At 38.6% G+C, this 19,662-nt stretch overlaps 1 protein-coding gene across 1 annotated transcript in view; it reads left to right on the plus strand.

The window, feature by feature from the left end:
- The window catches only part of LOC136873915 (retinoid-inducible serine carboxypeptidase), an 85,541-nt gene that overhangs the window by 37,437 nt on the left and 28,442 nt on the right, over window positions 1–19,662 (plus strand). The window contains exons 3-5 of the mRNA XM_067147251.2: window positions 5,080–5,310; window positions 6,603–6,713; window positions 16,310–16,520. Of these exons, the coding sequence (XP_067003352.2) occupies window positions 5,080–5,310; window positions 6,603–6,713; window positions 16,310–16,520 (553 nt within the window). The remainder of the gene's footprint in view (window positions 1–5,079; window positions 5,311–6,602; window positions 6,714–16,309; window positions 16,521–19,662) is intronic.

Below are 19,662 nucleotides of genomic sequence, written 5' to 3' on the forward strand. Positions count from 1 at the left end.
GTTATGCTTTGTCATTTTCTTCTTTGTTTTGTGTAAAGAAGACATATTATCTTCCACATATTAATGTATTTTCGTGTTACCTCTATGCCATGGGCCAGATAACGGCTAAATGCCCATGTGTTTTTGGGCACAAAAACGTATCCACTTCTTTTCTATGCTGTTTTAATGACGGCTGTGAGACAGCAACCACATCACCTGTAACGATACTAAAATTACGAAGGGTCCACTGTTCTCATCTTTTCCTTTCTGTCTTTCTTCTACCTGAAAGACACACGCCACGCTACAGACGCCTAAAAAACGGAGACACGTTGGACAAAGAATAACATATTCTCCTCTTATGCGCCCGGTGAAACCTAATATTAACCCTAGGAATAGGAAAAACTTACCAAGGGAGATGTTCAATAAATTTCCAATTTCTTTGAAATCATTTAAGAAAAGGCTAGGAAAACAACAGATAGGGTATATGTCACCTGGGCGACTGCCCTAAATGCAGAACAGTAGTGAATGATTGATTAAACCCCGTCATGTGTCAGCTATAACGCCCCATGTAACATGCTCTGTGTGACATAAACTTCTATGACTATAAGAGATGGGCCTTTTTCTAGTACTGTACATTACCATTATGGTCAGTTATGTCTTTAATGTTCAGTCTGCAGCTTCTAGGGTGAATCGAGTGACTCCATTATACTTCATTTGCAATTGTCGCTGTAATCACAATTGCTTCGACACCTTTATATATAAATACTTAAAAAACGAATAGAACAATACTCTGCTTAATCAGCCTCTCCCCTTCAGGGTCGAGTCCAGTATTCTCTTGAGATTTACCTTCTTCTATGCATCTTATAAGCCCCACAAGTGAAGCTGCTTCATATGTATGGTTTTCATCCTATGTGTTAATTCTTAACCTAGACTTCATCTCTTCACTACCACGGTTCTCGCCTTTTTTCTGTCTACTCTCAAAACATGTATCATACACTGAGTGGCCGAAAGTCATTAATAGCGAGTCGCTCCTCCGCGAGCCCTCAAAATGGCGGCAATATGGTGAGGCATCGACTCTACGAAGTGTTAGAATCGTTTTGGAGGGATCTGGACCCACTCATCTTGCACTGATGCCCACAATTGGTCTTGTATATTTGGTGCGGGGTTCATTGGGCGTTCGCCATAATCTATAGCATCCCATAAATGCTCGATTGGATTAAGATCGGGGAATCTGTAAGGCCAATCCATGGTCGTAACTTAGCTGGAGTGCTACTCCAACCACCTGAGTTCCACCACAGAGCGGCGATATGGCGCATTGTCCTGTTGAAACATCGCATCTCCATCAGGGTACTCTAGGGCCATAGAGCGATGCAGACAGCCTGAAAGAATGTCCTCATAACGAGCACCTGTCAGCTTTCCCTGCAGCCGGACAATGGTGCTTAATTTCGACCATGGGAACGCCGCTCAGACCAGAACTGAGCCACCTCCCGCCTGGACACAAACTTGTTGACATGCAGGATCCATGGTTTCATGGCGCATACGCCACACTCTCACGCGCCCATCAGCTCGATACAACTTGAACCGAGATTCATCGGACAATATCACACGCCGACACTGTTCCATGGTCCATGACCGATGTTCGCGGGCCCATGCACGTCGTCGAGCCTTGTGTCGACGTGTCAGCAAAGGTACGCGCGTTGGTCGTCTGTTGGTTAAGCCTATACGGTCTAGTTGCCTCCTTACAGTCATGGTAAAACTGAGTTCCTGACTCCCAACATTCAACTGGGTGGTGATCTGCCTCATAGTAGCCCGTCAAACGCCCAGTATGGTTCTGCGGAGTGGGGTGATGTTCGTTCGGTTTAAACACCTGTGGTCTTCCCGTGCGGTAATTCCCTCTTGGATACTGAAGAACCACGTTCGTCACTTTCGACCTCGGAAACCTGAATTCGCGTGTAATCTCCGCAATGCTATGACCCATGCGCCAATGATCATCACATGTTCAAAGTCGGTTAACTCGCGACGTGTTGCAATCTTCACGTCACTGGTGTCTGTGACAGACTGCTCAGCTACGCCACAGCTAGCCGCGACGCTCAGGGGTCATACACGGCTCATTTTCTAATGGGACACCCCTTCCCGTGACCTTTGACCATTCAGTGTATTGTACCGGGAGCTACACCCGCCCCGTTCATTTAAATGAAGCACGTTGAAGAACGCTATCTACCACCCACAAGTCGCAACAACTAATACAAGTAGTTTTGACATTTCTCTACAGATGTCTCTACTATAAATTTATGTTATGCCCTCTGGTTTTAAGATTGACTACTAAAATCAAAAAGTAATTTTGTATTCCTAGGTTTCCTAAACTGAATTGATTATTCTTTGTTTTAGGTGTGTTAAAGTTTACAATACTTCTATCTCTTCCCGCCAACTTAGGATGTTGGCCAATAGAAAATTGTAATAATAATGTTTATTGCGGCGAATGGCCAAAAGTAATTACAGGATTACAGGATATACACATGAATTATTCCTTACTTAGTTCAGATAAGGACATATTTCTTTCCTGACAATGCGAAGCATGATATCTATCACATCGTTTGCCACACCACAAGCACACACATTGCAGATCTGGTACATGATACGCCTTACGTTGGCAGCACTTACGATGAAACCCATGAATAGCAAAGTGGGTCACTGAATGTTTCAATTCGTAACCGCTACCTGTCCACTCCGTCGTTGTCATCGCATCAGTAGAGTAGAATGCTTCCCATATTTCTTCTTTCTTGCTCTTAAGTTCGTCCAAGGGATCTTCATAGCTCGTAGTGTAAGGCAGATGCATCTGAATCCGAAGATCTTCAATAAAGAAGTTTTCTCTTGTCATTTCATATACTAAACGAGATGGGGTGAATTTTGATACACTTAGAAATCTTTTTAGGTAGATCGCTTTTACCTTCTCCAGCTCTCTTAGATCATGTTTGCTAAGATAATCCCAAATGAGTTGTATTCCGTAGGTAACCACAGGTGTTATTTTAACCCTAAACAATATCCTTGCGGTATCAATAGAGATCTGGTCTAAGTGCTTGATGGTGTTGATTGTCAATATTCCTGCTATGGTTCTCTCTCTCTGATGTGTTCCGTGAACACTATCCCTCTGGTCTGCATGGTTATTCCTAAATATTTACACTTATTGACTATGTCAATTTTGACGTCTTCACATATTAAAGTTTCTTTGCCTGAGGTTCTGCCTCCCCTTCTGAATATCATGCCTAGAGTCTTATTTCTGTTGATAGTTAACTGATTCTCTTCAGACCACTTAGTTAGTTTGTCCAGGTATTCCTGTAATTGTCCTACATTCGGCGATAACAAAACCTTGTTCTGAGGCGGTGGCTTCTACTACATCATGTGTTCCTCTATTAAATAATAAAGGGCTGATAGGTTCTCCTTGAAGTACTCCTACAGTCTGCAATATGGGTGTTGACAATGATAATTAACGTCCACACTGACATAATTCTCTGATAAGATACTTCTAATTATCCGCAAGATGTAATGATCTCCTATGATGTTTTCTATCTTTTTCAATATCAGATTCCTGCTAACCGAGTCAAACGCTTTTGAAACGCTTTTGGTATTTTGAGTATATATTTATTTTTTAACCAATCAAATTGTGTCTAGTATTTATTTAACTACCCAATAAGAATTGGGGGTATGTCAGGCCTTAGCCCAGAGCTTTCTGGAACTTTCCCCTTGACCATCAAAGCTGGCACATTTTTTACCAGGTGGTCTTATTCATCGCTCCAGTCTAGTGTGTGTGTTTGTGAAGAGAGGCAAGGGGTGCCTCGTCCATCATCGAGTAGTCCATTATCTCAAGGTAATGGCAGTCCTGGTTTAACTAAGTGACAGTCTTTGACAGCTAGCTCGAGGAGAAGGTTTACAATCTTTAATAATATAACTTTAATTTTCTAAAATGTAAATTTCAAACTTCTAATGTTAATTTCAACCAAGTCAAGGGATCTTAACCATACTCAGGGAATAGAGAGTGAGCTACCCTCTCGTGTTCTCTATCAACTTGATTTTGAGGTGACTATGCTTTCGTAACCATTTTCTGTTTGTAACCTTTGTAACTTAAATACTTTCTCCATCTAGTCACCTCAGTATAGTATAGGGTTAGACTCTGTAACTTCGCGCCATAAACCCAAATAGGATTTTAAGTTTTCATTGCAAATTTCAAGGAGCGCAAATATCCGCCTCCACACAATTTTGATTTTTGGGCCTGTAACTTTAACCTATTGTTTTTCACAAAGGCCCGGTAGAATGAGTATTCAATACCCCTGTGAAATTCGATTTCGTTCCTTTTATGTTAAGAGGTTAGACTGTTGAGCATATAAGACAGTAAATACTGCTCGAATTTGTAAAATGTAGGTTGTGCCTTTGAAAGGCCTGGACGTTAAGTGTAAATTTTGTAGAGCATAGATGCTCTTTCTATTATGGTAATAGTGTTAATGTAAATGTTGAATGGTGCCTTTGGAAGGCTGAAATGGTATAATGTTAGGAGAGTAGTCTCCTAGATCATTTTCATGGAGCAGTAGTGCTCAAGTCACATTTGTAAATTGGGAGATTTAAGCTCACATTGTGGACTGGCACTTCGTTGATTTTCCTGATTTCCCCTACATTGTACCTAAACTAATGAGTTAGTTTTGTATATGAAATCTGGTTTTCGCTTAGTGAATTGTTTGTTAAAAAGAAAAGAAAAAGCAGATGACGAAAAATAGATCTAATTTTAATGTTTTAAATATATCTTCTGATTACCTTATATCGACCCATTCATGCCCGCACCTTCTTTCTCCTCTTTGCTCCATCAAAAAACGGTAAAATCTATAAATACACAATTTGTATTGCCTGACATGGTGGAGCGGCATGCATTCACTTGCAAGCAGAATATTATAAGCTTACTTTATTTACGTTAAAACTTACAATTAGATTCTTACAAATTATAGTACTCTTATATCTAATTCGTACATAACTAAATAATATAGGAGTATTTGATTGTTTTAAGCCACATTGCTAGTCATTGGTATTTCAAGAAAATCATTTTGTTTCTTCTAGGTGAACGAAGTAAACGTGCTGTTTATCGACAACCCAGTGGGCTCGGGTTTCAGTTACGTAGAATCAGATGACCTGCTTGTGACTAACAATCAGCAGATAGCAACAGATCTGGTCAACTTCACACGTCAGTTCATGGAAGAGCACTCCCAGTTCCGCACCACACCAACCTACATCTTTACCGAGTCTTATGGAGGGAAGATGAGTGCAGAATTCGCTCTCTATCTCCAGAAGGTACGACAGAAAATCTAAAACAAATACAACAGTATTTAAATTTCGGAGAGCTCTTGAATCAGTCATCCATCTGCCATAGTTGTCCATGAACTCAGACTTCTGCTTGATTCCTGCTTTATAGAATGTCACCAAGTGAATTATGATGCACGATTGCTTTGAGAGGGCAGCTGAATCTTCTATACATATAACAAAACTATACTACGATGTTTGTTTGTGTGTTTGTTCCGCGGTAACTCGGAATCGTCTGGTGATTTTTAAATTAATTTGATATACATCTAGCTGCATTATTAAGTCGAATACTAGGTTATATTCTATAAAGATAAATTGAACCACGTGGATGTAGTAAAAGGGAATGTAACGCTCGACTTTAACTTTTTGTGTTGGCATTTCCCAGTGATTGCTGACACAATATACACGGTCACAAAATGATTTATAACTAAGCCTGAAAATGATCAATTTAATGTAATGTTCTGTGTCTTAGGTCCCATTAACTATTTTTCGTTTATAGGAGTCATCACGTTGAGGAAGTTTCTCCCATAGGAGTTATTTTAGGCACCGGAAAATCTACTAATATGAGGCTGACATATTTTAGCGCTTTTAAATGCTGAGCCGAGATCAAACCCACGAACTTGGGCTCAGAATGTCAGTGCTCTCCCGACTGAGACATTCAGCTCCACTACAAAAATGTAACCGGGAACATTATGTCTGTCTCCAACAAGTAGCACGCAATAAGCGTTTTTATAGTTTTCACTTACAGAAAGTTATTGCTAAAAATTTAAGACACTTTAAAATATAACCAGTTCCATACAAGACTAAATTTAAACACAGTGAAAAGGTTTTACGGGAAGTATTTCGAACGATAGTTTTTGAGATATCGCCTCCGAAAACACCTAATCACTGACGGTTAGTTAGGCTGTGTTAATTTTATGTGGTGGCAGCAGAGATCTTACAATACTAACATTTGTGAAGTCAAGACTTGGAATTATCTTTCAAAATCACTTGCCGTAGCCAGGATTAACCCGCGAACTTAAGCTCATGATCCGCACCCTCTACCACTGATTTTACAAGTCAGGAACAAAGAAAAGTTACGATGAAGAAATAAATGACACCAATAACACCCGGTGATACATGTTTGAAAACAATAATGAAGGGTATAATGCTGTTTGTTGAATGCAACTTGATGCTTCCCGAATCCATGGTATATTCTCCAAATTGACGACACATGTTTCACTATTTTAATATTTCACTTGGCCTTACAACATGCTCCAAATAAATAATCCTTTATTTTTCAGGAAATAGAAGCTGGTAACGTGCAGGCTAATCTGAAAGGAGTTGCTCTTGGGGACTCTTGGATATCTCCGCTAGATTTTTGTATGTCTTACGCCAATTTCCTGCTAAACACTGTAAGTACAATGCACATTTATCACAAATATACTACTACTACTACTGCTCGTATGGTCTCACCTACAGTGATATGACGTGAAAATTTCGGCTTCCTGTTAGATGGCAAAGAAAAACTGGGCGACCCACTGTTCAGCTTTGATTGATAATGAGCAGGCTGGTACGGGTTAGACTCAGCTAGCCACTTTTTAAGGCTACATCTGAATACAATGAATTGCATCTCCTATTAGTTCGATGGCAACTTATTGAACAATTTAAAGTGGACCTGTATTTTGTAACCTGTAATGAGGTGTATCAATTTGCTTAAGTAAACTGGTATTATATTTGTGAATATCACTTCTGAGTTTGCTTTTATCGAATCAATCAATCAATCAATCAATCAATCAATCAATCAATCAATCAATCAATCAATCAATCAATCAATCAATCAATCAATCAATCAATCAATCAATCAATCAATCAATCAATCAATCAATCAATCAATCAATCAATCAATCAATCAATCAATCAATCAATCAATCAATCAATCAATCTATCTATCTATCTATCTATCTATCTATCTATCTATCTATCTATCTATCTATCTATCTATCTATCTATCTATCTATCTATCTATCTATCTATCTATCTATCAATAAATCTATCACTAGAGTTTGGATTTATTCATGGAATTATAGAATTATATACAGCATGTGTTCTTACACTCATGACGAATAGCGTAAAATGAAAGGCGTGCGGACGCACACACGGGATACTTTGTTATAATATTGTACCAGGAAAATTTAGAGAATAAAGAAGGGCATGGGAGTCAACAAAGTGGGGTAAAGGTCCTTATGGAGCAGGTACAGAGAGAGGTATCGAAATAATGATTGATTTTTAAAAACAACATTTATTAATTTCTTTGAGTATGACTTGCATTTTCTCTATTATTTACTTGACCAGAAAAAATTATAAACGACTTCAATTTCGTCTTGAATTTACTATCAGATTAATTGTAATGAATGTCTGTCATTCCAGAACTCGTTTGAATTATGTGAGGGAAAAATTATTTAATTTAAATTTTCTTTCACTTGAAAATATGGACATTTTTCCTAAAGTCTTTCCTAAATGTCTAACACTTGAAATTGTGAAAGTTTAATCTAGAGTTTCTTTAAATGTTTAACACATCTCAAAATATCACAAAAATAATTCATCTTACAAAGTTCGGTCTTATCGTTTTATTGAGTATGACTTGCATTTTCCCTATCATTCACTTGATCTGAAAAAAGTTATTTTCATAAAATAATCCACTTTCGTCTTGAAGTTACTATCAATTAATAGTAATGACTGTCTGTCATTTCAAAATAAATTCCATTTCAAAGTATAATTTCTTCCTTTAAAAGTTCTAAAAGTTCTTTCATGAACACGTTTGAATTATGAGAGAAAAAATTATTTAATTTAAATTAAGTTTCTTTCACGTGAAAATATGGAAAATTTTCCTAAATTTTCCTAAAATATCCAACACTTGAATTTGTGAAAGTTTTTTCTAGAGTTTCTTTAAATGTTTAACACTTCATAAATAATCGCAAAATAATTCATCTTACAAATTTCGGCCTTATTGTTTCTTCATGACTTGAGGTTTAAACACTGTGATAAAACTGTTGGACTATTACGATTCTCAGTAAGAGTCAATAAATTGTTTGTTGAACTGCTATCAAGAGTCACTGATTTTAATATTTCACCAACGAAAAGTTAATCTTGTGGAATTTAAAAAGAAGAGTTTGAAAAGCACTCTTATCACCCGTAATCTGGATCTCAGGACTGGGCTGTTCAGCGAACAGCATGTTAGGCAGCCGGTGTCGTGTTGTCATCACCCATGATACCACGTTCGTGTCCCTCGTCGAGACCACGTCTCCAATCCCGCGTTGAATAATGCTGTTTTATGGAGAGAAAAATGTTCAGATATTTGGCTATAGAGTAGAATTCCAATGTTGTATTTTTTGTTTTGTTTTTACAATCTGCTTTACGTCGCAGCGACGCAGATAGGTCTCATGGCGACGTTGGGTTAGAAAAGGCTAAGAGTGGGAGAGAACCGCCCGTAGCCCTAATTAAGGTACAACCCCAGCACTTGGCTGGTGTGAAAATGGGAAACCATGGAAAACCATCTCAAGGGCTGACCGACAGTGGGGTTCGAACTCACTATCTCCCGAATGCAAGCCCACAGCTGCGCGCATGGTTAACTCGTTCGACAATTCCAATGTTGAAAAATATTGTAAAAATTAAAAGGTAGTCATTTAAAAGATATTTCCTGGAAACTTCACCTCAGATGGCTTAGGAGACACACTTCTCTTGATAATTTGCTTGAATTAACAGTTATTTACGCAAGAGACACGGAAAGTTAGGAGTGCGATGTTTATGGCAGATTATTTCCAAACGAGTACGGTAAATTTATATCTTACAAACGCCTTTTATGAAGCCAGGAGATTACATTAATGTTTATAGTCAAACACCTCTGACACTTGAAACAACAAACATATTCTGCTTTAAGAACTTAAGAAGCTAATACCTTTGCTACCCTTATCTGATAAGGAACCTACTTTCAAGGCGTGGATCGAAAGATCCAAAAAGTTCGACAGGAGCCGAAGCCCATACTACACGGCTATAAACAGAAATGGAGGATATTTAGGGGTTATAGTAAGGATGTAAAGGAAAGTCTCTGGTAAGACACCAACTAGAGTACGGTTCCAGTGTACGGGACCCTCACCAGGATTACTTGATTTAAGAACTGGAAAAAATCCAAATAAAAGCAGGTCGATTTGTTCTGGGCGATTTCCAACAAGAGTAGCGTTACAAAAATGGGAAAACTTGGGGGACAGGATACGAGTTACTCAACTAAGTGGTATGTTCCGAGCTGTCAGTGGAGATATGGCGTGGAATGATATTGGTAAACGAATAAGTTTGAGTGGAGTTTTTAAAAGTAGAAAGATCACAATATGAAGGTAAAGTTGGAATTCAAGGGGATAAATTGGGGCAAATATTCGTTTATAGGAAGGGGAGTTTGGGTTTGGAATAACTTACCAAGAGGAATGTTCAATACATTTCTAATTTCTTTGCAAACATTGAAGAAAATTGTAGGAAAATAACAGATAGGGAATCTGCCACCTGGGCGACTGCCCTAAATGCAGATCAGTAGTGACTAATTGAAAGACAACGGCTATAAAGAAATGCTGAGAACAAAATATGAATCATGGAAGCTGAAAGCTCTCAAGCGCTCCAAAGTTTAAGACTAAGGAAACACCTAACAGAGCAGTGGATAAGTCATACTTCGGTGACTAAGGAAAACAAAGTTAAAGTCCGAAAGGAATGTAGTTAAATTTAGAAAATTTGAAAATTTATTCATACAAGGACAAAATTGAAGGAGGAAAACGAGGCTACACACCCATGCGTCCTTATGTATTCCCAAGTCCACGTTCGGCTGCTTGGCTAAATGGTTAGCGTGCTGGCCTTTGGTCACAGGCACCCCGGGTTCGATTCCCGGGAAGGTCGGGAATTTTAACCTTAATTGTTTAATTTCGCTGGAACAGGGGCTGAGTGTATGTGCCATCTTCATCATCATTTCATCCTCATCACGACGCGCAGGTCGCCTACGGGAGTCAAATTCAAAAACCTGCATCTGGCGAGCCGAACTTCTCCTCGGTCATTCCCGGCAATAAAAGCCATACGTCATTTCATTTCCCAAGTGCCCGTTAGAGATGATTGCTTTTAAGCCCTAAGACTGACAAGAAAATCTATACTTTAAGTTTAAATGAGAAAGAGACACCTACATAAATTAAAGTCCAAGTAAATGCAGGTCGACCTAACCGTAACATGCTAAGGGGAAGCTCTAATCTTCCCTTTTGCCATACGTAGTTAATGTTCACATAGATGAAAATCCGCCTTTACCTTGTGATGCTACCTTCTCGCGCCAGCCCCAGCCCCAGCATCTCCAGAGGAAGACCTCCTCAGTTACGTAGAACACACTAAGATTGAACGCACTCTAATATTCAACAGCTCAAAAAGCTATCAGTATTTATAGAGGGGTTGGCTGATAGTTCTAGAAAAATGATGAAATGCATTTTCTTATTGGTGGAATTTAATGAGGTAATGAAGATTTAAATTTGCTGATAAACCTTAGAACAGTGGCAATAACTCCAAAGTAATAAATAAACAACTGAAGAGAGATCGGGTTACTAAACCTCCAAACATAAACATTCTCGGTAGCTAGTGACAGAAACAAACACAAGGTAGCACTAGACACTTGCTGCTAGATAACTCTAACTCTATACGTAGAACTTCTTTGATATAGAATAGTTCAAACACTTCTTAATAGGTAACACCACAGTCGGAGATACGACACCAGTATAAACTTTGGGGGAGACCTAACTATTAGTATGTCTGGCCCCGTGGTGTAGTGGGCAATATGTCCGCCTGTCACCCGGTGGCCCCAGGTTCGATTCCCTGCCGGGTCACGGTTTTTAAATTATAATTATTAACAGTCCCGTCCTGGGGACTGGGTGTTTGTGACGTCCTTAATCTTCCTTTCCTCACACATAACATTCCACACTACCGCCATTCCAATTACACATAGGTTCATACAATATGGTGCCAGTAGGGGCAAAAGATCCACATAGTCGATGCCCCGAAGAAATAGCATTAAAAAACTATTAATTAAGATATTAAGATGAGCTGGCTAACGGCATTTGGCACGAGATAACATATCCACAACGGTCATCTTACTCAAATCCACACCTACTATTCTTATAAAAGTGTAAATGTTATTTAAGATTATTTGTTAAGAATGAAGCCATATTTCCCAGTGTCGACTTAGTTAAATGCAATAAAAACTTTCCAGTCTGTCAAACACACAGCAATTACAATATAAATTATAACACTATAAACATACCTGTAAAATACACTAATATACAAGAATGGCATGTTTCGTTCTACAAGAACATCTTTTTCATTGGTATGGAAATAGCTCTGTGTATCATTGTATTCAGTCCTGCTATTTTGTGTATGTTTGGGTGGTTCGACTCGTTGTCAATAGTGTGCTACATCTGAATGGGCTTTCTGTATACTTTGTAAGATAGGTTGTCATTATTCCTCTTGATTGTGATGTCTAAATAGTTTCTTTTCTTGTTAGTTTCTGGCTCCATTGTGAAAATGATGGACCTGTGTAAAGAGTTTAGTGTGTTTAATAACTGGTGTGCATTAGTGATGTCATTATCATATATGCATATGACGTCATCCACGTATCTCCTCCAGTGTAAAATTCCTTTTGAATGCTGGCCCATTAAGAAGATGTTTTCGAAGTTATTCAGAAAAAATGTTTTCTATTATACATGATAATGGTGAGCCCATGGCTAACCCTTCCTTTTGGCAATAGATTTTGCCTTTAAATGCAAAGAAATTTTGGTGTAGTGCTGTCCTAAGAAGGCTAATAATTTCTTTGGTTTCTTGTAGAGAAGTATTTTCTTTAAGAAGATTTTCGATAATTTTAATGGATTCATCTCTTGGTATGTTGGTGTACATGGTGGTGATGTCAAAGGATATCATACGGGTGCTCTCTGTTATTTTAAGTTTACTTAGTTCTTTAATTAATTCTAGACTGTTTTTAATTGATCTGTCTTCTTTAAATGAAATTTTCTCTTTTAGAGTTAGATTTAGTTGTTTGCTTAAATTGTAACTTGGCGCATCTTTAAAATTTACTATTGGTCTAATGGGGCACGACTGTTTGTGTACTTTGTGGAGTGCTCTTAGTGTGGGGAGTTTGGGATTTTTGATGATAAGGCTTTCTTTTTCTTATTTTGTGAAAATAAATTCTGTTTCCTTGATAGCTTGTTTTATTTCGTTTTGAAATGTATTTGTAGGATCGCGTTGTAAATCTTGAATACTGTTGTTGTTGATAAATTCTATTGTTTTTTCTGTGTACTCGTCTTTCTTCGTTATGACTGTTGTGTTACCTTTATCCGCTTTCGTGACGATAAGGTTGTCGTTCTTAATTTTGTTCTTGACTGTTTTTAATGCCGAGTATTGAGTGGCATAATTCTTCTGTTTGGTAGAATTTTCTTGTGTGATTATTTTTAGGGCTTCATTGGTGGCTACGTTTTATTTTGTTTTCGTTATGACGTTCGTGGCAATTGAATTTGAGACCGTTCTCTAGCAGATTTATTTCATTCTTTGAAAAGGTAGTGTCTGATCTGTTAATTAATCTAGGGTGAAAATTAGCGAGTTTGTTGTAGCTAATGTTTTCTGGAATTTTCTGTTTAATCATTAGGTTACGTATTTTATTGTCAATGACGACCTTTTTCGGATTGCTTCTTTTTAAATGTAAAAAGTTGGAGTAGGACGACCATTGTGTTTGGTGCCAGAAGTTGCTTAGGTATCAAAAGTATTAAAGTAATGACATGTCATTCTTGTATATTAGTGTGTATTTTACAGGCATTTTTATATATAATTTACATTGTAATTGCTGCGTGTTTGACAGACTGGAAAGTTTTTATTGTATTTAAGATTATTCAAGTTAAGTTGTAATATTGTCATCTCACGACGTCGCCTATCAGAATAATGATGTCGGAGAATATAATTCACATCTACATAGCTACAGGTCATTCAAGAAAGAAAAGGATATGAACACAACGATGTGAACGTCAATTGCTACAACAGATCGGTAGTCGAAAAACGGTGGAAAAGCGAGAGTAATACTGCCCAAAGCCATGTCAACGAATGCTGCTTTACGACATCAAGTTATTCTGCTGGAAGAGATCGTGACATTTACAAGGTGGAAATTACAATACTCACAGAAAATCAAGTAATCTAGTTTCCTTAAATTTGTACTTATTTAACTAGTTTATATTAGAATGGTCTCGTGGTGTAGGTGGATTCAGAGGTCGTCTTCGTCTTGAGATCAGAGTGGTGCGCCCATTTAGCACAACTTTAGCACCTTGAAGCTACAGATGAAATCTTGCAAAGCCTCGTGTATCCAGATGAAAAATTTATATTGTGACCGGAAAGATGACTATTACCGTAATATTCTGCTTTCTTCAATACCTGAGCACTAAAAATGGTTCAGCTATGTGGCCAAATTAACGTAGCTTTCACAAGAACGTCTCTTTTAAAGCTACGAGTCATTATTACCTGCAGTGTTAGTTCTCACTGTGAAACCATACCCATAAAGATTGAACCCTACTTCGTTAAGAACACGAAATATTAATGAGAACGTAAATCTACTCCCACTGTTTATAAAATACACCACCTTTCGTGACGCAGGAATGATGATAAGATCTTATTGTCTAGGTCACTGTATGATTTAGTTGACGTATAGCCGGAAGACAAAAGAATAATATACACACGTCACACGCAGTAAGAGGGTAAGGTATACCTTTCTAACGTAGATAAATTCATACAGACACTCGCTCACTGTTTCAATAATTTATAAAATAACTTCGGATTTCCATTATCTGTTTGAAGTGATTTTTGTACATTTCTTTATTGTAACATTGACTCGTAGTTACGAACACATTTGTAAATTTAGAGTTATTGTTAGGGGTTTAATTGTAAGTTCTTGTTTTGGATTATAATTTCGCGTTAAACTATTTCATTGTGGTAGTCCAGATAACAGAGAAATAGCTGATTCTTTCAAACAACTAATAAAAGTAATTTATAACTGCATGTATTAACCTCTCGTGCTACAGGTGTGATGTGCACGATTCTGACGGTCACTGGGGTTTTCGACAATCAGTCTAGGGACCCCAAAAACTGTAGTCTCAACACAAATAGGCCTATCGGTCATTTTGGAAGTTTTCTTGTTAACCCCTTCTCAACCTCTATGCCGATGGACGCTGAACTTGGACTTAAACAGCGTCACAATTCATCTCAGCGACCCCGAAAGCCATGGATTTAACACAATTATCAGTTATTTTCACTTATGTTTTACATATCAACCCCTCCCCTAGGGGTGCAAGTGGTGTCTTACTCCCACAGTCTTTTTTTCCAGATAGTAAATCATGTGTGTACCAAGATTGGTTGAGAGCTATGCTGGAACATACACACATACATCCATAAACTCGGTTACTTTGGACGTTTCCTTTTTTTCACCCCTTCGCACATTCTATGCTAACAGTGGAATTACTTGGACTTAAACGAAATCCAGAGAAACACTATGAATCTCAGTGACCCCGAAAACTATGGATTATGCCTTAATACTGGTCATTTTCTATTATTGTTATATTTTACCCCTATCCATCCCCTGCTCCTAGGTCGGCTACTGGTGTCTTACCCCTACAGTATTTTTCTTCAGATCATGAGTCATGTGTGTACTAAGTTTGGTTGAGAACTATGCTGGAACATACACACATACATCCACAATCTCGGCCATTTCGGAAATACGTTTTCATCTCTTCTCAACACTCATGCCGATGGGAACTAAACTTAGATATAAATGGCATTCGAAGTCTTACTATTCGTCTCAGTAACCCACAAAACTATAAATTCGACGTTAACATTGGTCGTTTTCGATTACTTTTACATGTTACCCCTCCTCATCACCGCCCCAAAGGATGTTAGTGGTGTATTACCCGACAGTATTTTTTCCGCATAGTAAGTCATATGGGTACAAAGGTTGACTTACACGACAGCCGGAGTGTCATATATCAACTTGGCGACCCCAAAATCTAAGGATTTGACGCTACCGGTGGTTTTAGATAATTTTTACATTTAAGCTCCTCCACTACCGGTACTAGGGGTATCTTGCCCCCACAGATTTTTGTTTCAGATAGTAAGTCATATCTGTACCAAGTTTGGTTGAGAGCTATACTGGAATATACACACATCCATAATCTCGATCAGTTTTTGACATTTTCTTCTCACCCTCTGTATCTATTGGGGCCGGACTTTGACGTAAACGGTATCTGGAGTGTCACTGTCCATCTCAGCGACCACGAAAACTATAGATTCGTCACTATTTTTGATTATTTTTTATATGCCCCCTCCTTCCCATTCCCACCCCTAGAGGTGCTAGGGGTGCATTATCTCCACAGTGTTTGTCTCCAGACAGTAAGTCACAAGTGTACCAGGTTTGGTTGAAATTGCTCCTGCGGTAAAGGAGGAGATGTGGGAAGGTATTTCATAAAACATAGTGGTGTGTTCCCATCCTCCTATATACAGCATTTCTTACCAGACCAACATGATACAGAGTAAGTCGCTGTCACCTAGCGAGAGTCTGTCCATCAAGGTCAATCCAAATCTTGGTGCGACTTTGCCATTCAATTAATTACATAAACTTACTCATCATAAAAATTTACCTGTCGCATATCGTTAAACTACCTCCTAAAATTTTCAGCGAAATCGAGTCAGTAGGTTTTGAGTCTATTCGAGATGAACAAACAAAAATTCATTTTTATATATTAAGAAGAAAATTATGCAAGTTACCCTTCCGTTTAAATAACACTCGAAGGAAATATAACTGTACTTCGCTGGCACATCTCAGCTGACAGCGAGCACTTGGGAGGGGACAGTATGTACGTTCACATGTATGCATGTACACTACGTATTAATGAGTTGTTTTCACTTCTGTTCCCAGGGTTTGGTTGACTACGAGGGATTCGAGAAAATTAACGAAGCAGCCCAAAGAGTGAAGGGAGCTGTGGAATCTGAGCGATGGGAAGATGCGTTCTACGAGGTTGACACTCTGTTTAATCTAATACAAACTCAGGCATACGGTGTGAATGTTTACAATATTCTTTGCTCAGTTCCAGCTGAGATTGCACGTTTAAAGTCTAGAAAGATTGTTGGTGAGTAGTGAAACCTATTCTGCTTTTATGTTTTTTGTCAAAAGGGAAAGCAATCTCATTATTATTATTATTATTATTATTATTATTATTATTATTATTATTATTATTATTATTATTATGAATGTTACGGGGATACCGTGGTTTACAGAGATGAAAGAAGGTTCGGGCATCAATGGATGAATATAGAAATGTCAGAAGATTAATTTAAAACTTTGAAATTTGAGCTATATTTATTTCTGTTCCTTTCCCCTTTTCTATTTAAACTGTACACTTTGCTAAGCAAATAACAAATCAGGTACAAAACTAGCTCGTAACAATGTTAGGGAAAATCAGAATAAACTATTAATAACCAATTAAGAACCTGAGCTTGAAGCTCCCTACTTACCAATTTTACATGAGCGCTACTGCTCCTTTTAATTAACTGTCAAGGAGACTGATCTCCCCATTTTTTTTACATCAGTGAAAGGGCTTCCTTGCTCTACAAGTTTTACTCTTAAGGAGACTGTTCTCGAAATGTACAAGTTCCACGCCTATCAAAAGCACAACCTACATTTAACAAAACAAACAGTATTCACAGTGTAATTGGCTCAACAGTCTAATTTATTGCCTTAAAATGAAATACATAAATTTGAGTTTAACAGGGGTAACAAGTACCCATTTTACATGGCCTTTGGTAAACGGAAAGGTTAACGTTAATGGCCGAAAAGGAAAATGTTAGGAGGCCAACACTTGCACTCCTTGAAATTGACATGAAATACTTAAAACCTTATTTGGACGTATTGAACCCATAATTCTACGATGAAAAATAATTGCAGATATTTATTTCAGTCACGGCCGCTTCTTTCCCTCTTCCTTGTCTATCCCTTCTAATCTTCCCTTCCCCAGTGAGGCCTCTGTTCAGCATAGCAGGTGAGGCCGCCTGGGCGAGGTACTGGTCACCCTCCCCAGAGTCCGAAGCTCCAGGCCAGATGACAGGTCCTTCTCTTCCTGTCCATCAACAGGGGTTTTATAGCATTCAGGCGTTAGTGAACATGTGTTGACATGTGAGGGGGAATTCCATCGTGTTCATACCACATGGACCGGTCGAGTTGGCTGTGCGGTTAGGGTCGCGCAGGTGTGAACTTGCATCCGGGAGATAGTGGGTTCGAACCTCACTGTCGGCAGTCCTAAAGGTGGTTTTCCGTGGTTTCCTATTTTACACCAGACATCTTAATTAATGCCACGCCGCTTCCTTCCCACTCCTAAGCCTTTCCTATCCCATCGTCGCCATAAGACCTATCTGTGTTGGTGCGACTAGGCTAAAGCCAATTGCAAAAAGAAAGGAAAACGATATCACATGGTTACACGCTCACCAGGGGCACGTCCCTTAGCGGTAGTTGGTCGTGAAGAAAATGTAGATACCGGGCTCCTGTCGTATGACCGTCAAAGAAATATCGTCCAAGTAGGTGATCACTAGAGCCCGGATTTCCATGCAAATGCATGTTTTGAAATAAGCTAGTTACAGTTCTCTCTATCTTTGCAAATATTCGTTTCATGGCATAAGGATTCCAAATAACCGTTCTTTTTCCTTGCAAGGTTTCATGTTTTGGCCTTTTTAAGATAAAATACATGCATAATGCATATGTGGAAGGTTTTGGATTTGATAGCGCATATTTGGATGTTTATATTACCTAATATGACGTTTCTTCTGACTTTGGCGCATATATAATCTTAACTTGCATGCTAGTGCCTTTTATGAATATTGGTTTGCAAAATTTGGGACATTTCTCCACGTTATACAGTATGTCTATTACTGAGAGACACAGAATTTATTCCTGGCATCGTATGAGATAACCCAAGTTGGTAAATACGGTAGAGATCCTATAATCCAATTAACCAAGCACTTTCTTATTTGTTGCTTTAGTAAACATTGACGTAAGCCGGAGGCCCTACGCCGATCTTAGTAATTCTTAGGAATAAGATGTCCCAGTTATACATGGCTCTAAATTGAACCGCAAATTCTGCATTACTCATTGGCTGCGCATTTGTTCGTCTATATTAGATGAACAAAACAAAACTTGTATCACACTTCTGTGACATCGCGTTAATGAGATAGCGACTTACAAACCTTGGTTTTGCACTGAACCCTCTTCCGTTCTTGTCCTGGAATTTCCTACCCGGAACTCTCACTCAGCACACGTATTTGTTATCGCAGCAGCTAATCGTTACCTGTTATTGAGGACATTCATATGTGTCTGCAATAATCGCACGGAGAAGTAGCTGCAGGACCAAAGTGATCCGTCCAAATCCTTATTTTGAATTCGTCAAGCTTATAAGTGCGTATTGTGGTGAAAATACAAGAAACGTACAATTTGACCTCACTTTGTCCCAAATATCTTCATTTATGTATGCACCTGTCACTTTCTGTGACGTAGAAAGATCATTTTCTGTGCTTAGGGATGTGCTGACAGATAAACGGATAAGCTTAAATCAAGACAATTTGGATAAATTAGAGTAGTTGTTGTACAAAACATCAAAAGGAAATGAATTTTTATAGTGAATATTTTTCAGTTTACTGTGCATGTCTTGCCATATGATAGTGCATGAATCCATGCATATTTGAGATATGACAGTGCATGGACCTCCGGGCTCTAGTGATCACCCAGTATACCACACCGGAAATTTAGTCTCCATCGTGCCTGAAATGTTGCCTGCCTTACCCAGTGGGGATTTTCAACACTCCAGTAGTACATATTATGACGATTCAGAGAGCCATTATTATGAAATTGTGACTCGTCCGAAAATAAAATGTGAGACACAAACGCGGGATCGTTTGCCACTCGCGTTAGGCTAGTTTCACACCAAGGAAGTCTTTACAAGTCAATCCAGTCACGTTCGGGTACGTCTAGGTCCGTCACGGCCAAGCCCGTCTAGTTAAGTCTTGTGGTTTCAAGCCAAGCACGTCCAGTCCAGTTACATCCCCAGAAGAAAGGACAATGTGTGGATAGAATTCATTTGTCCTTCTGCCTTGGAAATGGAAATTGAGCTAGTTAAATTTATAGTTTTGCGCCGGATAGTTCGCCGGAAAAAAAAAGCAAGATCGCGATTGTGGGTTCATCCGATTAATTTCAGAAGGGATATCTATGGTGCTTTCTCTCATTTG

The sequence above is a fragment of the Anabrus simplex genome, chromosome 5 (assembly GCF_040414725.1).
Source record: "Anabrus simplex isolate iqAnaSimp1 chromosome 5, ASM4041472v1, whole genome shotgun sequence".
In the NCBI taxonomy this organism is placed as follows: Eukaryota; Metazoa; Arthropoda; class Insecta; order Orthoptera; family Tettigoniidae; genus Anabrus; species Anabrus simplex.